Source organism: Anticarsia gemmatalis, chromosome Z, assembly GCF_050436995.1.
Source record: "Anticarsia gemmatalis isolate Benzon Research Colony breed Stoneville strain chromosome Z, ilAntGemm2 primary, whole genome shotgun sequence".
Taxonomy (NCBI): domain Eukaryota; kingdom Metazoa; phylum Arthropoda; class Insecta; order Lepidoptera; family Erebidae; genus Anticarsia; species Anticarsia gemmatalis.
The window spans coordinates 16,877,527-16,902,714 of NC_134776.1; the positions used below are offsets into that span (position 1 = coordinate 16,877,527).

Genomic DNA, 25,188 nt, shown 5'->3' on the forward strand with positions numbered 1-25,188 from the left:
TTTGGTATCACTGAAACATAATGCCTTGTCTGTTTCTATATTTACTGTAACAATTGTTTGGAGGTAAAATACAAAAACAATATAATAGCAATAAATATAATTTTGTGAACTTGTTTTTGAGATAAATAATATATAATGTTTTTACAGGTAAGTGAAGCATTCAGATACCGTGCAATGCGGTTTCCGGCACTTATATCAGGTTGCACAATTGATTGGTTCCAACCTTGGCCCAAAGATGCACTTGTATCAGTAGCTGATCACTTTTTGGCAGAATTCGAAATCGAATGTACTAAAGAAGTTAAGAAAGAATTGGTGACAGTTTTAGGAACTATACAAGATGTTGTGTCTCAAGTATCAGCTGAATATTTTCAAAGATTCCGTAGGTCATCACACGTTACCCCTAAATCTTATCTCAATTTTATTGGCGGCTACAAAACAATTTATCAGATGAAACAAAAAGAATTAGGCGACGGAGCGCTAAGAATGGATACTGGTCTTGAGAAACTACGCGAGGCGTCTATATCTGTAGAGGTTTTGAAAAAAGACTTGGCTGTTATGGAACAAGATTTAGCTTTGGCTTCTGAAAAAGCAGACCGAGTGTTAACTGAGGTGACAGATAGGGCTATGCAAGCAGAAATAGTAAAGAATCAAGTGCAAATTGTAAAGGAGAAAGCTGAGGCTCTTGTAGCTTACATTGCCGAAGAAAAAGAGAAAGCTGAATTGAAACTGGAAGCTGCTAAGCCCGCTTTAGAAGAAGCAGAGTCTGCCTTGAATACTATAAAGCCAGCACATATAGCGACGGTTAGGAAATTAGGAAGACCACCACATCTTATCATGAGGATCATGGACTGTGTACTTATCTTATTCCAGAGAAGATTACACCCTGTTATATCCGACACAGCTGCCCCTTGCCCAAAACCGTCCTGGGCAGAATCGCTGAAGGCAAGTTTTCAAAACCATTTATGTCAAGTATTGAATACCTAATTAAAATCAGCTGTTTCTGAAAACAAACATACGAACTATTGGTTGACTGTTAAAATGAAAATGTTATATAAGTTGATACCATTATGTATCAACTTAAATGTAAAAAACCTTTTATATGATGCATAAATGTTTATTTGTAATAAACATTAAGTAGTTTAAATCAATCGAAACAAAGCACTACTCTTCATAATATTATCGCGGCGTCGCGAGTACTTTCGACTAACTCGCGTAGACAAAATATGAGCAATATGGCCGCTTATCTACGGTCTCATCACATTCCAGACATTTCTACACTGTCCTCGCAGTGTCTTTTCGCTGGGCACACATCCAACAGCGACTTTGACTTTAGGCCTCGCCGTGGTTGAAACTATCTTCGTCATAAGTCCAGTTTTTGAATTAAGTAGTCTCGGTTCTGTCTTGAGGTCAATATTTCTATGTAATTTAAGTAAGTCTTCCGTCAAAGTTGTCCTGAACTGCCTGTGTGATATGGATTTATTGGCAGATTTAAATATAATAAACGTATTAAATACTAGCTGACCCGCGCAACTTCGCTTGCGGCACATAAGAGAGAATGGTAAAATTTTTCCCCGTTTTTGTAACATTTTTTACTCGTACTCTGCTCCTATTGGTCGTAGCGTGATGATATATAGCCTATAACCTTCCTCGATAAATGGGCTATCTAACACTGAAAGAATTTTTCAAATCGGATCAGTAATTCCTGAGATTAGCGCGTTCAAACAAACAAACAAACAAACATACTCTTCAGCTTTATAATATTAGTATAGATAGCAGTGTTAAAAAGTCGTCGAAACACTTTTTTGTATCATATTTTATTGCGCGAACTTTCCATGGGCTGAGCAGATAGGATTTGATCTTTTCTGTCCACTTTTCCCATGGACTTGTTGTAGTTCAGGACAGCGCTTGGCTTATAAGTCAGCCTGACATATTTTTGTCGCGTACCGATTTGGACGGAATGGTATGTCGAGAGCATGCCTACTGGGCTAGCGTCTCGGCATACCATTATCGACGAATCGGAGCAGTAGCTGGCCAAAACTTCACCTTGTCTTAGTTCTGTCTTAGTTACTTTCTTCAATGAATCGGGAACGAATTCCGATTCAGTCGTAAGGTCCCGTAACAGTCAGTCTGTTGTCTTTTTAGACACCGTGCTAATAATGGACTATTTTAAATATTTACCATTATTAGCGTGTGTCCGCGGTGAAGTAGAGGCTCTACTAAGTCGTATACAATCTTAGCAGTAGCATTGCTGGGACGTATCGTTACTGCCGGTTGTAACATCTTCAGTCGTGTCTGTGTCATCAGGTCTCTCGTCAATGTTAGTAGGATTAACCTCGTCAGATGTTTTCTCGTTAGACTTTTCCTTTCGCACATAAATATGAAACTTCCACAGAAACCCAGAGAAAGGTTCTCACAAGTTCTTAAGTCTTTCACTCCAACTTTCGCAGCATTTGACGAAATCGGCTGAGCGAAGCTCAGTCGATTTTTTATCGATTTAGGATTCATCAATTACCACTTCTTGGGAAGGATGATGTAATGTGAGAATTTGCATAGTTTGTTTGGTTCCGATTCTAATTCTGTTCTTTATTTTGTCGGTGTCGACGAATTGGATCAGTGATTTAATTAATAAAAATCTATTTTAAGACTTTATTTTCCGAAAGAAGTACACAATATAGTACTAAAACCATTAAAACTAAAATAGGACTCCTCTTCCAACCGGAAGAGGCGGGTACAGCCCTTGAAGAATTAATATGGCTAATAAACTGACCATTGCGTCTCTGTCAATTGGTGTCCATCAGTGCAGTCTCAATGTCCGGTAAGATGTTTTTCTGGTCTTTTAATAATTTGATTTTCTGATCGGCGTATCTATTCGTTTCTGTGCAAATACTGTCTATGAAGTCAGTGTCAATCATTTTGTAAAAAATATCGACGATAGTTGTCTGGTCTGTGATTGGAAATGTCGGTCCTGGCCACCCAGTAAAAAATTCACGACGTCCTGTAAAAGTCGGTCTGTCTCTCTTCTAGTCAAAATTGTAGCAATTAGTCGGTGTAATTAGTCTAACGGCCAAGTTATTTTGTCGGCATTCTGCCTCAAGTATACGAGTCTCGTATACAGTCATGTCAGTGTAAGTTGCAGGCTCCGCTGTAGCGCCACGTAATGTAATTATAGGTAAACAGCAGTTATCGTTTTCTGTCTCTATGTCACAGTCACTTAAGTCATCTGTTAATAGTTTCTGTAAAATTCTTGTCTGGAAAAAAGGACTCATGGTAAACAACGTCCTGGTTTTCTATATTTGAATTACCTAAATGAATATACTTTTAGTGCATACCAATTAAAGTATCCTGTTTACTTGTGGAAGGGTCACAGTAACGACCAGATCAGATTTGCCTACCATGTTGTTTCCTGAAATAAAATTATGCTATTTACTTCATTTTAAAATTAACCCTAACTTTTACTATAATTTACCTCATCAGAACGCGATTAGAATTAATAAAGAAGAAGTACCTCAGAAAAGGTAGAATACCATAAAAACAAAAAGATTTATAAGAAATAAAACATACTGAAGGCATCAAATGTTTTATCTTCCATCGCCAACCCCTATTTTTTTATTGACTTTTTAGTATAATTTATATGGCATAACAACGTTTGCCGAGTCAGCTAGTCATACTAAAAGTAACATAGAAAGTTTTGTCTGAAGGCTGACGCGTTAGAGAACGTAAACAGAAGACATCCTGCAGATTTATTATATCCTGGTACCATTACCTATTGCGTTGCCAAGTTTGTTTGCTATAGCTAGTTAGCTATTAACTCTTCTCACCCTTCTCCTACTATGTTTGTTACTCGTTGATTGAGGGAGACAGCAATAGCACAGTATTGATTTATAGCGGTAGTGCAAAAGCTATCTGGTAAATAAATGTACATCCTTGATTTTATACTAACCTGGTAGTACGAACTCGCAAATTGCCTACTTCAGTTTGGTTAACCAACTTCAGACAGTTGAATAAATATTCATTTTTATCGACAACGCCATGTTGTGGTTACTTTGTAATGAATTAATTTAGCATCATTACTTATGTTTTTGTTATTCTACGAGGTGTATGATAGAGATTTTTTTACAATACTAAATAAACAACTAAACTAGCCTAAATAGAAATTCAGTGTGCCAAGGTATTTGGTATTTACAAAAGCACACTAACCATTTTTTTTTGAGGTAACTATCTCTTCTTGAGTTTTGTAATTTTTTATTTCATTTTAAAAATACAACTCCCGCACTAAAAATTGCTCTTGTTTCACGGGGACTTTAACAAGCATATAAAGAACGATCAGACCCGAAACAATTAATTTTTATTATTTGTGGATCGCACAAATAATTGTTTCGTGTGGGAATCGAACCCACGATCTCCCGACGCAATGGTAGCGACGTGGCGACCTTAACCACTATGACACGGAGGCTGTCAAAAATAGTAATATGAAGTTAATTTAGTTTAATTTGTAATGTCACCATTCTGAGAGCTGAGTTTTACGCCAACATATATTACGAATGTTGTACTAATATTAGGTAGGACTCTTATGTATTTTTAATTACTTGAAATCTTCGGTCTTTTTCGGGAGCCGGGGACAAGCATAGGATATTTTTTTTTAAATTCAAATTGTATAATAGAAGATTCGCGATAAAGTAGAGAATATAGACTTTCGCAGACAGGCAAACTAAAATTCCCGTTTAAGGAAGTATGTCCACGAAATACTAAGATAATATTGAATTTTCTAGGCTGTCAGTTTCTAGCAATTAACTTTACACTTTTCAGATGATGGCCAGTACAACCTTCTTGTTACAACTTCAAAACTACCCAAAAGATATAATAAACAATGAGATGGTGGAACACTTGGTCCCTTATTTTGAAATGGAGGATTATAACATGGATACAGCTAAACGTGTGTGCGGTGACGTCGCTGGGCTGCTGTCTTGGACGAAGGCTATGGCTTTCTTCCACAGTGTCAATAAAGAAGTCCTTCCTTTGAAAGCTAACTTGATGCTACAAGAAGCCAGACTAAAGGTTTGTCTAACATTTATAGGAGTACACAAACTCAGTAATGAATTGGAACGCCATGTAATATGCCTTTATTTATTTTGTAGGTAGCCATGGATGACTTGGCGTCTGCAGAAAGACAGTTGGAAGAAAGAGAAATGTCATTGAGGAAAGTTAAAGAACAGTATGAATCTGCAGTGTCTGAAAAGCAGCAATTGACTGACGCTGCTAATGTATGCTTAAGAAAAATGACTGCAGCAACAGCCTTAATTAATGGATTGGGTGGTGAGAAAATAAGATGGACTCAGCAAAGTAAAGACTTTAAAGAGCAACTTGGTAGATTGGTGGGAGATGTAGTTTTAGCTACAGGATTTCTCTCGTATTGCGGTCCTTATAACCAAGAATTTAGAAACAGTCTTCTCAGCACGTGGATGGGAATTTTAACAAATAAACAAATACCTGTCACACAAGATTTAAACATTACCAATATGTTAATTGAAAATTCGACTATTTCGGAATGGACACTTCAGGGCCTTCCTAATGATGACCTGTCAGTTCAAAATGCATTGATTGTGACAAAATCTAGTTCCTATCCACTTTTAGTTGACCCACAAAGTCAGGGAAAGAATTGGATAAAAAATAAAGAGAGTTCAAATGAGCTGCAAATAACTTCATTAAATCATAAATACTTCAGGACCCATTTGGAAGACAGCTTGTCTCTCGGCAGACCATTGTTAATTGAAGACGTTGGTGTTGAATTAGATCCTGTCATTGATAATGTGCTTGAGAAAAACTTTATAAAATCAGGCTCTATAGAAAAGGTAATCGTAGGAGACAAAGAATGTGACGTAATGCCTGGGTTTATGCTGTACATAACAACTAAACTTCCCAATCCCGCTTATTCACCAGAAATAAGTGCAAAGACATCTATTATAGACTTTACTGTTACTATGCAAGGTTTAGAAGATCAGTTATTAGGCAGGGTTATATTAATGGAGAAGTCAGACTTGGAAGAGGAAAGAGTAGCGCTATTTGAATCTGTCATGAAAAATCAAAGAAGCATGAAAGAGCTAGAAAGCAACTTGCTTTGTCGTCTAACGTCTTCCGAAGGTTCTCTTGTAGATGACGAGGCTCTAATTCAAGTCTTACAGATAACAAAGACAACTGCAGAAGAGGTAAACGAGAAACTAAAAGTAGCAGAAGTAACTGAAAAGAAAATAGTCAAAGCGCGAGAAGAGTTTCGAGCGGTGGCCGCGAGGGGATCAATATTGTACTTTTTGATTGTAGAAATGAGCAATGTTAATATTATGTACCAAAATTCCTTGAAACAGTTTTTAAATATTTTCGACAGCTCGATTACAAAATCTACAAAAAGTAACGTAACAGAAGAACGCATAAATATAATTTTGAAGTATTTGACGCATGAAGTTTGGGCGTTCACGTTACGCAGCTTGTATGAGAGGCATAAAGCTTTATTCACACTTATGTTAGCCATGAAAATAGACTATCAACAGGGTTTGATGTCCCACGATGAATTCATGGCTTTTATCAAAGGTGGCGCCTCATTGGATTTAAACGCGGTAACTCCGAAACCATTCAGGTGGATCTTGGACATAACTTGGTTGAATCTGGTGGAAATCAGTAAATTAAAGACGTTTAGCGACGTTCTCAGTAGGGTAAGTCATTATTTAAATATTGCAGTTTTTTGGTAAGTACTTCATTTTATTAATTTGTGTTTCCTATACAGATAACTTCGACTGAGAAAGAATGGCGGGTGTGGTACGAGAAAGCAAAACCGGAAGAGGAGCCATTTCCGAGCGGTTATCATGAAAGTCTAGATGTGTTTAGAAAACTTCTGCTCATACGATCATGGAGTCCCGATAGAACCCTGTCGCAAGCCAGAAAATATATTGTTGGTAAGTCTTTTTTTAAATATTTAATTAATGTGATCTATGAGTGTGTCCAGCGAATTGTTTTCCAGGACATAGAAATAAGTATAATGATTGAATGTGTATTAAGTATAGAGATGGCGTTTTCATAATTTTATGAAGAAAAAATTACATCTGATGCTCGTGTCATTATTTCAAGCGTTTTATCAAGATTAGGTGTCAGCTGAATCGTCGTCAACATCTTACCGTGGCAAAATGTCATCTCCTAAGCACAACCGCATCTTTCATCAAAAAACAGCGCCATTTTTCATTTCAAAAATAAGGAAAGACGAAATGTCTTTTTTAGTTTAATTTCGCTAGTTAGTTAAGTTAGTTATTTTAAATACCCACTTATTTTATTAAATATTTCATTTTCCCTGTGCTGTTATGATAATTAAGCAACATTTTATCAAGCCTGACAATATTTGTTGGCAAAATAGGTTATCCGCATTTGCCTAAGTTTCGCGTTGAACAGATTTTACGAACCAAAAAAATCGAAGCAGATTAAGTATACGTGTGTACGTGAGTGCTGGTCTTCATGTGTGTGTTGGTTTTCATTTAGTTACCACCCCCGAGTAAAAGAGAGGGAGAATATCAATCGACGTTTCCCGACTCCCTCTCACAAATACACGAGCCGCGAATTTGTGTGAAGTTGGCGTTTAGCTAATCCGTAGTACCAGAGGAGCATAACATTTAGAATATGTTCGTCTAGACTGTTTATGCGTGTTTATATGATATTTCTCTAGGTCACTAGGCTAGAAATTGAAGGTTGATGTTGAACTTGTCGTAGGTGTCGTTTGTGGAACCAGCTATGATTGTAGAAATGAAAGAAATAAAATATGTATCTTCGCTTTACTTTGTTATTTTTTTTTAGTTATCTTCTGTAATATAAAAATGAATCGCTAAGTGTGTTGCTTAGCGCAAATCTCGAGACCAGCTGAACCGATTGCGCTATTATTTTTATTGTATACTAGCTGACCCGCGCAACTTCGCTTGCGTTACATAAGCGTTAAAAATTTTCCCCATTTTTGTAACATTTTTCACTGGTACTCTGCTCCTAATGGTAGTAGCGTGATGATATATAGCCTATAACCTTCCTCGATAAATGGACTATCTAACACTGAAAGAATTTTTAAAATCGGACCAGTAGTTCCTGAGGTTAGCGCGTTCAAACAAACAAACAAACAAACAAACAATCAAACAAACAAACAAACTCTTCAGCTTTATAATATTAGTATAGATTCCATGTGTGCAAGTATAGATTTTATGGAGAGAATAAATTTAACATTGCCTGAATAAGTCTAGTAGCAACACTTTTCTATATTCTCATATAAAAGACTAGCTGACTGGCGCAACTTCGCTTGCGTCACATAAGAGAGAATGGGTCAAAATTTTACCCGTTTTTGTAACATTTTTTACTGCTGCTCTGCTCCTATTGGTCGTAGCGTGATGATATATAGCCGAAAGCCTTCCTCGATAAATGGGCTATCTAACTATGAAAGAATTTTTCAAATCGGACCAGTAGTTCCTGAGATTAGCGCGTTCAAACAAACAAACAAACAAACTCTTCAGCTTTATAATATTAGTATAGATTCGTAATAGTACTCTTACTCTACTTTATGATAAGATATTAAAGTCAATTTAGAACTTTAATACCTTATCATAAACTTTAAGTGTTAGCGGGCGGGTTCCTGGATGACAAAACAATTGTGTGACGTTAGCAGGCGTTTGGTGAGTCATTGTTTTGTTTTATTTTTGGGAGGAAGAAGAATAATAAACTGTGTGTGATCCGGTAAACTTCGTTTCACTGACATTTACATGCCTATATTATTCTAAGCAATAAGTACATATATGTAATCTACATTAAATTCAACACGGTTACTGTTACACACTTCATAAATAAATCCTTCCTGATTACTCTTTATTTCTTTAAAGCCTTATTTTCGGGTCATAGTGAAGTGTTTCTCGTTTTACAATTAAAGGAATATTGTGTCGACAAAGTCGCACTATAACATTGCTTCGTGCTTGCTGTTGTTAAATGTGGTTTTCTCGTTTTATTCAAATCCTATCATTCATTATTATTTACTATGGAACGTAATTTAGCCATATTGATACGAATGTTATCATTATTTGACTTGATGATCTAAGTTAGGACCTGTTCTCGTTTGCATTTAAAATAATACCGATAAAATAAAGTTAAGCTCTGTCACAGTGATGAACTGATCGTAGATTTTATTAATTGACGGTGTACGTGGCGCAGTGGTTAAGGTTGTGATCACGCCACTACCGATGTATCGAGAGGTCGATTCCCACACGAAAGAAATATTTGTGATCCACAGATGTGTCGGTTCTGGTTGTACTTCCTGTTCGTTGTTTGTATGTTTGCGACTCAAGTGCAATTCTTAGTGCGGGAAGCCTTTCCTTAAAAACGAAAAAAAAACTTAACATTTTAAATTTGTTTTATTATTTATTTAATTTGTTATATAATCCAACAAAACAAACTAAAATTATTGAAAAAACATCTCTGTTGAATGTCTTTTTTTTCTAATGGTTGCTCTATAATATTGGTCAATGTATTCGACAATGTTGTCGTCAAGACATTAGGCAAGAATTTGTTAAGGTGCTTGTGTTCATAGGTTGGATAGACGTTTAGTAACCTTCATCTTGCCTACATTGGCAAATCATTAGCCGAGATTTTGTAAAAATATAATTTTCGTTTACATTTCTGGCACCTATTGTTTATTTGTCTTAGTAGATTATAGTTTCAGTGGGCTTGTATGAATATAGTCAAAAAATAATTAATAATTTATAGTTATATTTGGAGTGCATCAAATGCATAAGTCGTGTAAACCCATCTTAATTTCCTGCCTGTCATACTTAATGCAGACTTTTCTTGTTTATTTTAGTAACATGGTTTTAAAATACGATCTATTGATTTCTCCCTCCCGTCGCCTCGTGAAACTAAAACACACACACAAATACACAGACGAAGCAACAGGTGATTGAGCGAACGTACGCAAACTCATCCTGCATTTTTATGAGCCCCTGGTATTTCATATCGGTGCGATTAACTTCACTGTGCTGGCACAGTGAAGTTAATCGCACCGATAAGAATGATATCGCGCTAAATCAGATTTGACACTGGTAGGTTTTATTACAAAAATGTAAGAAAGTTTAACAGTCATTAAAAAACAAACATTAGGTGTAAATAATTATTTTTAATTCTAATTCAGTCCTAGTTTTTTTAAGTTATATATGTAAATAAAAATGAATCACTGAAATATATGTACGCGCATAACTTTACAACAACTAAACTAAATCGAAAAAAATTTTTTTTAATGTGTTTGTAACTGTTGGGACAACGATTTTATGGGATCAAAATTCCCATGCAAATGGAAACAATGTTGTAAAATTGTGCGATGCCCGGACGAAGTAGGGCCAGTTCGCTAGTACCAAATATAAAAATGTTCTGATTAATACAAACCACTTTGCAGAAAGCAAGCACATTACTTTAGTCAAACCAATACCTTATGGTAGTTTTTTATTTTTTTTAATAATGCTATATTGTATATATTATTCTTTTAAAACTTTAAAAAAAATGTAATCTCTGTACATGTTGAACCAAAATAACTCAATTCTATCAAATTTTGTGTAATATTGCAAATACAATCTTAAAATATATTCACAAAAAACTCAAAAAGGCGGCTAAGTCGGATAATGAAGTGAGGGCACTCGGATTGGAACCGAGGTCTTCCGACTCGTGGTCGGTTGCTCTACCGCTGAGCTACACCCCCGCTACGAATGTCATGCGAAATAATGAAACCCTTTACGCGGCAGACAGTGATCGTTTTGAGACGGCTCATTCAGAATTGTTATCTCTGATTGCTATCCGAGATGTTAAATTAAAACCATGTAATAGTTTAAACAAAGACCGCCTGTATTCTACCTCGCCGTCTCGAAATTTAACAAATCTTGTTGAATTCAAAAGACAGTTTTTAAAATAATATGATCTATAATGAAACAATTATTTGCTTTCCTTACCCCGTGTGTGTCAAACACCTTTAGATTATACCTATTAAGAGTGAGAGATTTGATTATTACCTATAGCTGACATTTATGTATAATAAAATGTGGCCATCATAAGACTCCTGACAATATTTTCTTCGTCACACTTACGCCTTATGGTCTATGACTTAACAAATGCTATATTGTATATTCTTGTAAAATCTTTAAAAAAATGTAATCTCTGTACATGATGAGCCAAAATAATTCTTTAAAATGTTGTGTAATATTGCAAAAACAATCTTATGTTATAAAAAACTCAAAAAGACTACACCTCAGTGGCAGGGGGGCACTCGGATTCGAACCGAGGTCTTCCGACTCGTGGTCGGGTGCTCTACCGCTGAGCTACACCCCCGCTACGAGGGTGATGCGAAATAATGAAACCCTTTACGCGGCAGACAGTGATAGTAGTTTTGATAGGGCTAATTCATAATTACAATCTCTGATTGCTCTCCGAGATGTGAATGAATGAATATGAATAATGAATATGTAAAATGAAAACCAATATTTTAAAATGAATAATAATAATAATATTATTTTATTAAAACAAATACATGCCTGTCTTACGTAGTTACGAATAAAACAAAGTTTTCTTTGTACGATACCTGTTACGTAGGAATAGGATAAAACCCATTCCTGCGTAACTGGTGGCGTACAAAGAAAAAAGTAACTGTTTCTTGATATACAGCCTGGAGACAGATGACTGACAGACAAAAAGACGGACAATAAATATGAAATATTCAATAATTCTATTCCATTGTGAATATTTTAATTGCAATTCTGGTAATTAGAACAAAAGATAAATTAAGTACTCCTTCTTAAGCATGTTAACGAAAAAAAAAGTCCCGTCCTTGCCAATCATAATGTTTAATGTTTTTCTAAATTAAATCTCAGACGAAAACGGAGTTATTATCTCGATACAATGATCAATAGATATGTATGTATTATTATTATTTCATTATCAATTTCTAGTTTATCCATATCATTCCATATTTCCATATTATTATCACAAACCGCAGTACTAAGACGAATGCTCATTAAACAAAGGATATAAGACTGTGAGCGATTATTATAAAAATGAGAGTTGGAAATAGCGCCACCTATGAAACTTTAGCGGCTGTACTTAACCAACCCCGTACGGTGTACACTGTTGCGGGTCAGTAGTCTCCTCGAACTTGAATAGATAGCGCTAAAAAGAACATCCAACATATTTCTGGGAGCCTGGTTTGTTGGCTCGGAATTTGTATGGAGCACCGTTAGAAATGGCAAAAGCGGAATTTCATTTGTATATACAAACATCAGTATCTATATGATGAATCACGTGACTTTCAGGGCAATCTGAAATCTTCGAAAATTACACCAGGACATTATAAACCTGCAAGAGTTCTTCGTTAGCGCCATCTCTTCAACTACATGGTTACCAATAGCCCAGTAGCCTTACACGAACACAACTTACACGAAGCCAGGTGGTGCCGGTAGTAGTTCAGAGATGGTGGTAGTTTAAGTGTCAATCACTAGTACAATTTAATGTTATTTTGCAATTAATATTGACAGTTGTTTTAGAGACGAAAATTTAAATTGATATTTACAATTAAAATTGATAGACCCCGTGTATAAACCTTTTCGTATCCACAAGAGTAGATATATATTATCGCCTCAATAGTCACGGAGTGAGGGCGCGCTGAGCGTAAATTTTATTTTTCTATTGCCATTCTTGTAATTTCGATCGTAGTTAATAAAATTCTTATTACAGAAATACATAAAACAATAGAAAGGTTAAGTATATAAATGTAGGCTAGTAACAATGTTTTACAGTGGGGAAGAGTGCGGCAAGACAGTTGAAGGCACTATTCATGTTATAATAATACCTGATACATGTTTCATTTTGATTCAGAAATTGACTTGCCCAAGTCACCTTCATTATTGTGCGAGCAGTTCTACGACGTAGCTGTAGCGCCCGTAGCACTATCTTAGAGGAACTAGTTCGTTAAATTACAGCCTAATAAAGTAAACTGGTTTTTATTTCATAAATTTTAAACAATAATTATTAAAACTATACATTAAATAATAATTTTATATGTACAAACTTTAAAAAAGGGTATTAAATGAAATAAAATTAAAATAAGGCATCATAAAATATCTCCGCATCGCCGTCCTCGGGTAACGTGCCCAGAAGGCTGGCAGCATTGCCACGTTGAATGGCAACGCTTTTTCTTTGCCCTAAGTAAAGGCCAGCCCTCTGGTCACGTGTCGTGCCGACGATTCGACGGGAAATTTCAGAGAAAAAAATGATACCATGAGTCACACCGCCGGAGAGCATTAAATTAATTAAGGCCGTTAACTCCTTCAACAGCGTATCGCCGGCCTACCCGGCGGAAGGACACAGCAGGTCTTTTAAATGATGCGGTGTTAAACCGAGGCCACCGGCAGAGCCACTCCTGAAAGAATTAACAGCCATAATGACGTCCTTGGCTACAACTTATATAATCAGAATAATTAGTGTCTGGTGGGTCTGGGAAGGAAAGGCCATCTCCTGGCACCGGGTGTCTCCTCTCCAGACCAGCAAGTGTTTCAGGAGAGCAAGGCGCCACCACATCATCGCTAAATAAAAGTCTAGCTGCCCACCTTATATCACCTTCCCTTGATTTTGATTCCACAACTCAAAATTGTTTTATTGCTGAAGGTTGAAAGATTTGGTTTAAAATCATGGGCCGAATAAATAGACTTTTCTTTAATTAGGGATGTTAAAGATTTTTGGTTGGGTCGAAAATTGGGAATATGGAGTACTTATTCTATAAGGGAAAGTGAGAAGCTGCTTCCAAGCTGTGACAGAATTCTCCCGAACGACGAGGCCAATGCATTGTGCAAATTTTTTTGCCACGGTAGGCCTCGCGCCACGGGGAGGCGCTCATAGCCAGGTGTGCTCACTGGTCGGTCAACGATCAGTGGGTTAAGCAACCCTTGGCGCGGTCATTCTATAGATGGGTGACCGCACAGTGGTATTTGAACTGAGCGTCGCCGTGCTTCGGAGGGCACGTATAAAGGCGGTCCCGGGTGTTGTCAATTAAGATAACAGTCGTTAAGCCATGTCAAAGGCCTTTCGGGCGGCTTAAATAACTTTGACACTAGGTTGACCACCAACCATACGTTAGATAGATAGACGGAGAATTCTTATTAAAACCGGAACGTAATTTTTTAGTTTTGTTAATGTTTGCCAAAAGGGAATTAGGATAATATCTGTATCAGATTGGCTAAACTGCAAAGTGGAGGAGCATGAAGGCACATTCTGGGATTTATGCATTCGACCCAAATGTATCTTCAAACCCCTCACACCCTTAAAGGAGCGAGCTTGGGGGCAGAAAGGGCAAACAGCTAGGCCTTCATCCGATGTTGAAGGTTGACTTGTACTTACCTCCGAGTTGCTGCCATTGTAAGTACACCTAAAACTAGACATACAACTAAAAAAAATACAAATTTACAATAAATTTACAACAAAATATACAAAAACACTATAGAAAAATGACGGGCTGTCAGCAGTTGACAAAGACGTCACGGCGGCGCACTCCCGAAGCCCGAGCGTTGCTGAGGGATACGAGCGCGTTCTGTCAGCTTCGATTGGGGTCTTCATGATTATTCATAATATTATTAATATTATACCAATATACAGCGTTACATTGGAGAATAGGGTTTCGCCTCAGGGCTGCCACACGAGAGTTATTAATTTGTATGTTTTTGAAAAATACCGTATTTTTCCATTAGCTTTTGTGATGTCTTGTACTGGCTATATTTATATTATTTATTAATATTTGGCATTTGTCATCATATGTCATCGTTTGTTCTTAAATAAATATATTTTTTAGTCCTAGTTTCTTTACCTATTTAAATGAAAATGTATCACTGAAATGTATGTACTTACGCGCATAACTTTACAACAACTAAACTAAATTGGAAATTTATTTTTTAATATGTTTGTAACTGTTAGGACAAGGTTTGTATGGGATCGAAATTCTCACACAAATGGAAACAACATTATAAAATTGTGATATACCCGGACGAAGTAGGGCCAGTTCGCTAGTAATAACTATAAAAATGTTCTGATTAATACAAACCACTTTGCAAAAAGCAAGCACTTTACTTTAATCAAACCAATACCTTTGGTCGTTTTTAACAATGCAATTAAACAATGCTATATTGTATATTCTTTTAAAACCCTAAAAAATTTAATCTCTGTACATGTTGAACCAAAATAACTCAATTCTATCAAATTTTGTGTAATATTGCAAATACAATCTTAAAATATATTCACAAAAAACTCAAAAAGGCGGCTAAGTCGGATAATGAAGTGAGGGCACTCGGATTCGAACCGAGGTCTTCCGACTCGTGGTCGGATGCTCTACCGCTGAGCTACGCCCCCGCTACGAGAGCCATGCGAAATAATGAAACCCTTTACGCGGCAGACAGTGATCGTTTTTGATATCATTAATTAAAAATTATAATCTCTGATTGTTATCCGAGATGTAAAATTAAATCCGTGTAATAGTTTTAATATTTTTTTAAAAATTGTCTAGTAATATATAATCAGAAATCATGTTTTCAGTGATTAGATCAACTGACATTCTTGTGTAGTTTATTATATTATTATGTCAGTATCGATGACGGACACTTTGATTTCTGCTGCCTTTTCATGAAATTACTACGTCGTAGGACTTGTGTCTACGTGGTGCGACGGAAAACCGTTATTAATAATTAATGCTACTTAAACAATTGTTCGGTTACCTGTATGTTTTTATTTTATATTGTGTCTTATAGATGTAACCTAACCTAACAATACACTAAAAATGCATACTGATAATAAGAACTCCCAAATAAACTTTGCATAGCCGAAATTATCAGCTGAAGAATATCTTAACAGATTTATTTTATTCTAATTCAAATCTTAATTACAGGTCTTTAAAAACACTTAAAACTGTATATTATTATTATATTCTAAAACCGTGTATGGAAGTGTTGAAATAGTTTTTGTCTCTTTTTCACGTAGAACTCGTAGCGATTGAAGTGAATCGGATATCTGTGAAGTATTTTACACCGCGTAGAGGCGTGGCTAGTGCAGTGATTGTTGCCTAGCAACGACGATAGATAAGGATGCAACGTGTCACTCATACTGTACCCCTTACCCTTCTGCGTGTTCATGATATCCTAGTGTCCTACAGTGTTCAATTCACCTTCATTGGCATTTCCTCATAGAAATGACATTGATTAAGGTCATTTTACGTACCTACCGCAGTATATATAATATAACATGTTTGCTATGTTTTTCATCAAAAATAATGTAAAACAGCTGCTTTAGCTACTAAATGCTTGCAACAACATTAATTAGAAATCTACAATAATCTTTCGAATCGTTTTTATATTGTATAAAATAGAATTTTTCAGCACCAAATCATATAATTAGAGCTCTTTCCTTTTTCCGGTTACTATTTCATGAGCCTTAAATTTCGTGTTGAATTTATTAAAATTAGAGTTGTATTCATTTAATGACGCATATCATTAGAGGATGAATAAACATTTATTCGTAAGCGGCCATCCATATTATTATACACTTTGTTGCTTTGACATGCTACTACGGATTTTAACTTTCATTGGCCCAGAATATGTCCAAGAATGAAGCATGAATAAAAACCTCTCACTTTTGATAATTACATTAGTGTAACAAGCTCGCCTAACCACGAGTCGGCCGCTCTTAATGTAAGTTTTACTCACATAATCGATACTACCATTAGAAACCTTTCCCAATAAAATCATGGAGCTAAGTGTTATCTTCAATGATTTTAAAAATTTGTCGTCTAAAGCACAAATGGTTTTCATTTAAATCTCAAGTTTTAATTAACTGTACCTACAATTAAAACATAGGCAGGTTAAACAACCTGTCATGTTCAAGGTTTACCATCCTCTCAGCCGGTCAATTAGGACCCGTTCCGGCCCGAGTGACCGGAGAGAGGATGCATGGAGCGCCGTTGCATCGCCTTTTATACCCTCTGATGCGACGTCAGCGACACCTATGCACGTTTGGCACGCACACACAGGCAAAGGCCTAGAGTCGTGGCTTAATTTTTGTGACACTTCTATTGCAGTGAATTTGGTAGATAAAATTTAATTATCAACCATTTATTTAAAATAACAAAATATCTTTTCATTTTCTGTTTTCTACAGTAAAAAGAGATGTTTTTAAAATCATAACCAATATATTTAGCCCTTCCACTACACACCTTGCAGTTTCACTCACACATTAACAGATAGAGAGCCAATAGCAGTTTATCTGGACTGAAATGTCTCCTGAATGGTTGGATGCTATTGCGCGCCAGTTTTAATTTACATTTGTCCTTTCTTAACTAAGCATGCAGGAGATAGATTTTTGCATCAATTGAAAAAAAATCTTTGAACATGAAATATGAGTAAGGTCTTGTAAATACTAGATATTCATCTTGGCCCTGAAAGGTCGCATAGTAAGCCCTAGAAGCATTGCGCATGCCCAAAACGTACCCAATATCGTATCAAGTGAGCCTAATATCATGTCAACCTGAATTAACAAAAAAGTGTACGTATCTAAAATAAAGTTTATTTTAACAATTCGAGATATTTTTAAATATAAAATTAATAACAAATGAGTATTAAAGCATGTATAAAGACGCCATACCCATCAACAGGGCTGCAAATACAATGTTAATATTAGTATGCATTTAGATTGTGTTGGGGTCTTCCATATTTCATTCAAACATTAGTACTTATTTTTCTTTATTCACATAAAATGTACAGTCCTTCATGCTGGGCTCACAATATTATAAACATTGGAAGGCACGCCCACCAGCACGGACTCTTCTACCTTAGTGTGAATTTAAATCTCGAAATGATAACATAAAACTCTATTTATATTCGTTAAAATCTATACTATTATATAGAACGTGTCAAGATGCTCCATTTGTAAGCTAAATTCGAAATCCAACCAGTCGTAATTCTTGAAAAAAAACACTTTCAAAGTTCACATAACCCATGACACAGGGGCGAGTCGAAATAACTACTCGTATATCAACAACGTAACTGTTTCTCTTGTCTGTATGCGAATTTAAACTCTATTACGTTTGTAATACGGCATTAAGTGTTTTACGATAGTAGAATTACTTTAGACTTTTTACATTTATTGATTTATCGATGTAAAACTCTCTGATGTTATCGTATCCTAGTCTTTGTAAATCGTAATAAACTCGCCTGTGCGATTCAATTGAGGCTCGCAATTATTTAACGCTTTTACCATTACACATTACTTACCTATTTATTTTGTAGCAATATTTTTGTTTTTGTTTACTTCAGTTTAAATACTTACCTACATTTGATTTGCCTGCTATTTCAAAAAAATCAATCAATATATTCTTAAATGTCATGTTTACTTATTTAAATAATATGCTTGCCCAAAGTGTTATTTAAAGCAATAGAAAGACCAGTAATGGGCTTAAGTATTCAGTTTTTTTGTAGTGATCTGGTTAATAACTCTAAAAAAAATGTTTTAAGCGTCCTTTAAAACCTTATGAAACTTCCAGTGATTCTTTGAAGCTTCACGAGATACAAAAGTGGAAGTCTAAGTTGTTTTAATATTTTTACTATTAAAGTAATAAACATTGAAAATTACTAAAATTTACTTAAGTTAAATGTAATTTTTTTTAACGATACTGCTCTACACATTACAGTCAATATATAGCCTTCTCTCATCCCACGTCCAATTTCGGGACGTTGGTCACTCCCATCAAGCACAAGTTCCTCTAGTGTTTTGTTATAAACATTCAACATTATGACATAAAACATTTATATCTTTTCAAAAAGTTTAGATAAACGTATAGACTCGTTCAAAGTCCATTATCTCCAATTAATTATAGTAGACATTCGTGTTATAAATCATGACTATTACGATTTTTAAATTGAGGGAAACCATTTTGCAAGATCTGTTGCTGATAATCTGCTGCAAATAAAAGCATTAACTACACTTTTTTGCACACGATAGTAGTCTTTATCACAGTAACTGTAAGGCTGAATATTTGCTGAAGCTGTTCAATAGTTGTTTCTGCCTCATATTCGCCAGTTTAGTTCATCTCACTCCTGAAACTCATATTTTCCTAGTATTCAACGAACGTGCTGTTATCGGTAGCTATGTTCAAGTCGGTTCAACAAGTTCACTAAACCAAAAATGTTTTTTTTCCGTTCGAGAGGTTTGATGTAATTTGATCATGTAGGTTTGATGTAATTTGATCATGTAGGTTTGTTGCAATCACTCTTGTTTTCAATGGTTTTTATAAGAAAATTCGGGTTATGCCACTTAACTCCAAATCCATTGTTCTCAAAACTATAACATCCCATACATTATTTCCACTTTGACTCCAAAGAAATAAGTTTTTTAACATCCTATATTCTTATTTTAAATGTATTAACACAACTTCTAATCAGATTTTTTTACTTAGCTTAAGTAATATAAATTACGGGTTTTAATATTTCATATGTTTTTTAAGTTATAAATGATCTCAATCAAATTCGAATTACCCGTTTCGTATTTTTGAATTTCAATTTTTAATTCCAAGTCTCTATTTATTGATTGGCGCTTACGAAGGAGTGGTTTGCGATAATTATCGAAGTATTGTGCTTCTTCCATTAATTTGTACAGTAGCTCTAGCAGCCTAGGTTTCTTTTTTATTTCATTAATGAAGCGCTCGCAGTGGTGCCATTGTCGGAGTACACGCGCTGTTCGCTTCGATGTTCTTATAATTTTTGTCAAGTGATGTTTGCTACATAATAAGATTGGATGTTCAACATTATAATTATTCAGGGCCTGACCATCAAAGAGTGGAGGCGCTGTTGCAATCAGCCTTCACCCACCAAGAAGTGAGGTCAGCAAGTTTGCATTTAGAAGGCACGTAGCTCCACGTCTGGTGGACTGTAGTTTCTTGTATCTCATTACTGTTGTAATATAAATTTAGCCTGAACAAAACATAATAAGTATAAGGTATTAAGTTCTGTATAATATAATAAATTGTAAATACTATTTTATTAATGCACTAGAGGCCGCCACGACTTCGTCCGCGTGGAAAATTAATTTTAGGCAGACGAAGGAAGTCGTGTTTGCAGTCAGATCGTCCATCGTCGTGGGAGACAGGAGACGCGAGCGCCGGCAAGGAAGAACGCACGGTGGCGAGGAATGCCCTCGCGCGCCCCACCTGCGCTTGGTACAACTGGTTGGACTCGAACTGCTCCCTCTGCATCCATGTCGTCCGTATTATGAATATTTTAAGCTACTGACTCTACTTCTGCTGATTTCTTGGAGTTAAAGTGGAATGAATTATATTTAAATAAAATATTTATTAAAACAGTTTTGGAGTTAAAGTGGAACGCTTTTTTGGAGTTAAGTGGAATAACCCGAAAATTCCCGTAATTTTTTATTCATTGCTTGCAAACGAACTATTCGGCCATAGTGAAGTTACAAGAAGTCTTACAAGAGGAGTAATTTTTTTCAAAAAGTTTTTTTTTTACTATGAGAGCTTAGAAAAGCTACGTACCTATATAGTATATATTACTATCGTAAAAGTAAAGTATAACTATAATATTTTATAGCATTCTGTTTCTAATTTGTTTAAAAATAAAATTACCGAGAATATAAACAAAATCAGTAAAAAAATAAGATAAAAGAAAACTAAAATTAACGCGGAGAGGGATACAAGGTGAAAGGTGGTCTAATGATGAATCATAAAAAATGTGTTCAGGTGAATTGTTGTCCAACCCATACTCATATAATGAGGTAAATTACTCTAGCCCAAGGTGCGGAATTTGTATTCTATTCGTATGATACCTACCTTTTAATTTTGACGAATTACGATTTACGTTGAAAACGAGACTCCTTTATGAGAAAAATTAAAGGAAGTAATTATTAATTTAAACCAATTTGCTTTAAACGCCATAGACAACTCAAACTATCCGAAATAGTAACCACTTTGCTAATATTAAGCGAAGTGGAAATTCATTACACAGTGTCTTAAAAATTGTAATCTTACTTTCAATTTTGGTATTCAAACAGTCGCACGCAAAAAAACGACCAATTCGATTCTTTTGCGGTTTTGGAATATTTTATTGCAAAAGATAAAGATAATAAAGCTCGTAATAAATATAGCTACTAAATATACTCATATCTAGAAGACAAATGTTGGGAGGAAAACTGTTGGGACCCTCCTACTTCAGCACTGGTTCGCGCTTCGTGAAATATATACTCAAAATCATAACATAAAACTCGATTGAAATTCACTAAAATATGCACCATTATGTAATTCGTTTCAAGATGCTCCGTTTGTTAAGTAAATTTTAAACCCCAGCAGTCATTATTTTTGAGAAAAACACCTTTAAAGTTCACATAGCCTCTAACACAGGGGCGAGGCCAAATAAGTTCTCGCATTTCAATGACCTAACTCTTTGTCTTTCCTGTATGCGAATTTCAGCTTTATTACGTTTGTGACACGACTTAATATGTTTTACGTAAGTAGCATTACTTCTGACATTTTAGATTTATGAATTTTTGATGTTCGACTCTTTGAAGTTATAATATCCTAGTATTTGTGAATCGTAATAAACTCGCCCGCACGATCCAATTTAGGGTCGCAATAGATTCGATGAAATTGTGATAGGCTAGAAAGTTTACCGTTTATCCTATACAGAGTTCGTTCGTTCGTTTTTAGTAATTCGTTTCTAATTTCATATGTTTTGGGATGTTACTTTGATTTATATTTCAAAATCCACAGGTAATCGATTACCCAACATATTAATCATCGACCCAAACATATTAATTTTTAATAATATAAATCTCTTCAAAACAATAAAACATGTGCTGCTAACATCAAATGACAATAATGTTTTCGCCAATGTTGTTGGCAAAATACTCTCGGAATCGAACAATTGATATTATTAATATGTGTACATTATCTACTAGTGTCCCAAAATAAAAGTTTGTAAAATAGCACTAGCATTAACACTTCCTCTTGTATTGCTGTCTTCTGTTATTTCCACATCAATGCTGACACGACCATCATCCTCTATTGTGGGCTTCATTGTATTTTTTTTCCTGTGATTTTGAGGTCTTAATTCTGGAGTAAAAAGGTATGGTTCTAATTTATATCTTGAGTCACCCAAGAGTTTCCCTCCGAAGAGTCTTCGAATTTGAATTTTCTAAGATTTTTTAGATCTCACCTCCAGCTTTAAAAGATGCGAGGTGCAAAATGTCACGTTTCTAATCCTATAGTTTCGGCTGTGCGTTGATATGTCAATCAGTCGGTAATATAAGTAAAAATGTATTATTCCTTGTTTCGTTTAAAAAATATTGAATGCGTGAATTACTTGAACATTCATGGAGTAAAATCTCTTCCTATTGATAGACATTTACGTAGTTTTATGTGTGTGTAGTCAATACAAACAATAACGGTAGGGAGATTTCTGATAGAATGAAACTCTCTAATTATGTGCATTTTTTGGCAAAGGTTGAAGGCATTTTAATGAACGAATGCTAATGTCGCGTCGAGAGCGCGTGCAACTCTTGCACGAATTCGGCTTGTGGTTGCCTGAGACAATCCATGGAGGTCTCCAGCGTCTTTTTGGACCTGTAATGTAAACAGATCACTTAGATAGATGTTTAGAAGAACACGTTAGGTGCGTGTTATAAGAATTTAATATTCGATATAAAGTCGTTTCTCAAAGTGTCGTAGTCCCAGGAAACGTTGACGAAGGATTTAGGTTTTTAAAGATTTTATGAGCTGTCCAACTTTTCCCGCCATTTGGGACAATATTCAAGGTCGAGGGGCGTATTTCCTCTGCGAGGGCGGATCTTTTCCGGTTTACGTGGGAAAGAGAAAGTTGAAAGCTAGCACTAGTGTGCTAGAGGGTGAGAGATATCGACTTGCATTCGAAATAAACACCTCTTGTCAGCTATCAATTCCTGGTGCTTGATGGTTCGTGCTTGCGAAGTTAACGCTTGTCGGACCATTTACAATCAGCGCCATCTGTTGTTCACTTGGTGAAAATACATTACCACACGATCACATATTTTGTTCTGAATTACATTTTGGGATATAGACAGATATACAGTTTGCAAATCATTTAACTTTTGCTATAATTATGTTAAATAATTTGCAATCTGTAAATACATGACGTCAAAAAAAGGCTTTTTAAATCAATTTGAGACATTTGTCATTTCTGCTACGTCGTAGCAGCGACCATCTACGTGCTACGGCGTAGAACCACAGAATCCACAGATAGATTCACATTCACGTACACACCACTCTAATAGAAAGGAGAGCGTCTACCAATTTTGTATTATGTAATAGACGGTTACATGGAAAATTGGGAATACTTGAGCGCATCATTTAGAGATTCCTAATGTGTTTTTTTTTCCTCTAAACTGTGTCCTGTTTGAATTACTAACGAAATTGTGACAAGTTCAGCAATAATATAATAAAAAGCAGAATAGACGCATCAACATTCGGGACCCAATCCTTTTTGACGAATGGAGCCCGGTAAAACTTTATTGGGTACCAACACAAACAAAATGTCAACGATTTAAATAAATAATGCACGCGTGCGTTCGAAAAGTGGTCTATTTTACATGCAGTGTTTTTTAGTGGGGAATTTTGTTACGCGATTTTTTTTTACGTTCAAATTGGCCGCATAATAAAAAATTGCCGCATTGTTTATATGAGCATATATTCAAAGCTCAAGCCAGCTTCAAATGAACATTCACAGTGAACTGATCCAGACGGCGGCTACAGTGTAGTTGAAGTTGCATCGATCCAAAGTACTAGGGGACAATAAAATGGAAGATGTGTTTGTTTACGGTTGTCGATTTTAACCACCTGTTGCTTCGTCAAATACATATTTAAGTATGTATACAGGTCTGGTTTGCCGCGTTGGTCAGTTGTACAGCTCATGGTTAAGTTTTAGATTAACTATCTGTGATAGCAAAAATGTTGTGGAAAGTACTGACAAAAGCGGGTCTTTTGTCTCAGACTATTATTTACCGTTTCATATTATGTCATACACGTCACGTCGAATTACGAATCATCTAGGTGAATACTTTGTAAATTATTTTGCAACTTCTAAAGAGCCTACTACATAAATACACTTCGCGTCAAAAAAAGCAAAACGTGCCTACTTTTTGTTACGAGCTTTTTATGAAAATGCACATGGCACTTTATGCGCTTAAAGATATTCTCAGATGTAACGATGACTGTTTTGTGTAGGGAATTGTGTTGTTACAAAAACTAGGTCAGCTTTGTCAACAGTGCTGATTCCTCCCAAACCATTCACGAGTCGCCACCACTACTTCCTCTTTCTTTAATGTAGCACTTTGCATAAGTTTTTGTTGTCTTTCTGCATAGTTTATTCCTCCCATCATTGGATAACATTAAATATTATTTATTACCTTACATTCTTCGCAAGTCAACTTTGCTTCATTGAAGGTTTCGACCAAATAAATGTTGACGGGCCAACAAAAGGTTTCCGAAAGACTATTGTCAATTTGGGCCCGTACGGTTTTAGAAAGGATTCTTTGCTTTCATTCCTTGCACGTTCGCTTTTCCATTAAGTATCTTAAAATAGCATTAGTTTTCACCAGTGTTGGGCAAATTTTAATTACAAGAACAATTAAAGCTTAACAATTAATTAATTGTTAATTGTTACTAATACAATTAACAATTAATCAATTGTAATTGTGAAAAATTACAATTAACAATTATTTAATTTCTAACTGTATTAGTAACAATTAACAATTAAATAATTGTTGACTGTATTAGTAACAATTAACAATTAATTAATTTTCAATTGTTTTGTTAATTTTAATTAAAAATAACAATTATAAAAATACTGCTGTATAATATAAAGCCGGTATATATAAATATAAAATATACCCGTGTGGTTCCGGGTAGAAGAATAGTGCTCCCCCATCTTTTCATGTAGTTAAAAAATATGTTGGCAACAAATAAAAGACCGATCCAAATAATAATCTTTAATTCAACCTTTAATTGAACATGATTAGACAGACAATAACAAATAAAAATTTCTTGTAATAATTTAAATTACACTTTAGTATCACTCTCTTCTC

The 25,188-nt window shown here is 35.4% G+C and overlaps 1 protein-coding gene and 2 non-coding genes across 3 annotated transcripts in view; 1 reads left to right on the top strand and 2 right to left on the bottom strand.

Moving 5' to 3' along the window:
• Positions 1 to 25,188, top strand: part of Dhc1 (dynein axonemal heavy chain 1) — a 167,513-nt gene that overhangs the window by 79,061 nt on the left and 63,264 nt on the right. The window contains exons 40-43 of the mRNA XM_076135322.1: positions 148 to 942; positions 4,807 to 5,055; positions 5,136 to 6,704; positions 6,776 to 6,944. Of these exons, the coding sequence (XP_075991437.1) occupies positions 148 to 942; positions 4,807 to 5,055; positions 5,136 to 6,704; positions 6,776 to 6,944 (2,782 nt within the window). The remainder of the gene's footprint in view (positions 1 to 147; positions 943 to 4,806; positions 5,056 to 5,135; positions 6,705 to 6,775; positions 6,945 to 25,188) is intronic.
• TRNAR-ACG (transfer RNA arginine (anticodon ACG)) lies at positions 11,303 to 11,373 on the bottom strand. The gene has a single exon. It is a non-coding gene; the product is annotated as a tRNA-Arg (tRNA).
• TRNAR-ACG (transfer RNA arginine (anticodon ACG)) lies at positions 15,362 to 15,432 on the bottom strand. Its single transcript has one exon. It is a non-coding gene; the product is annotated as a tRNA-Arg (tRNA).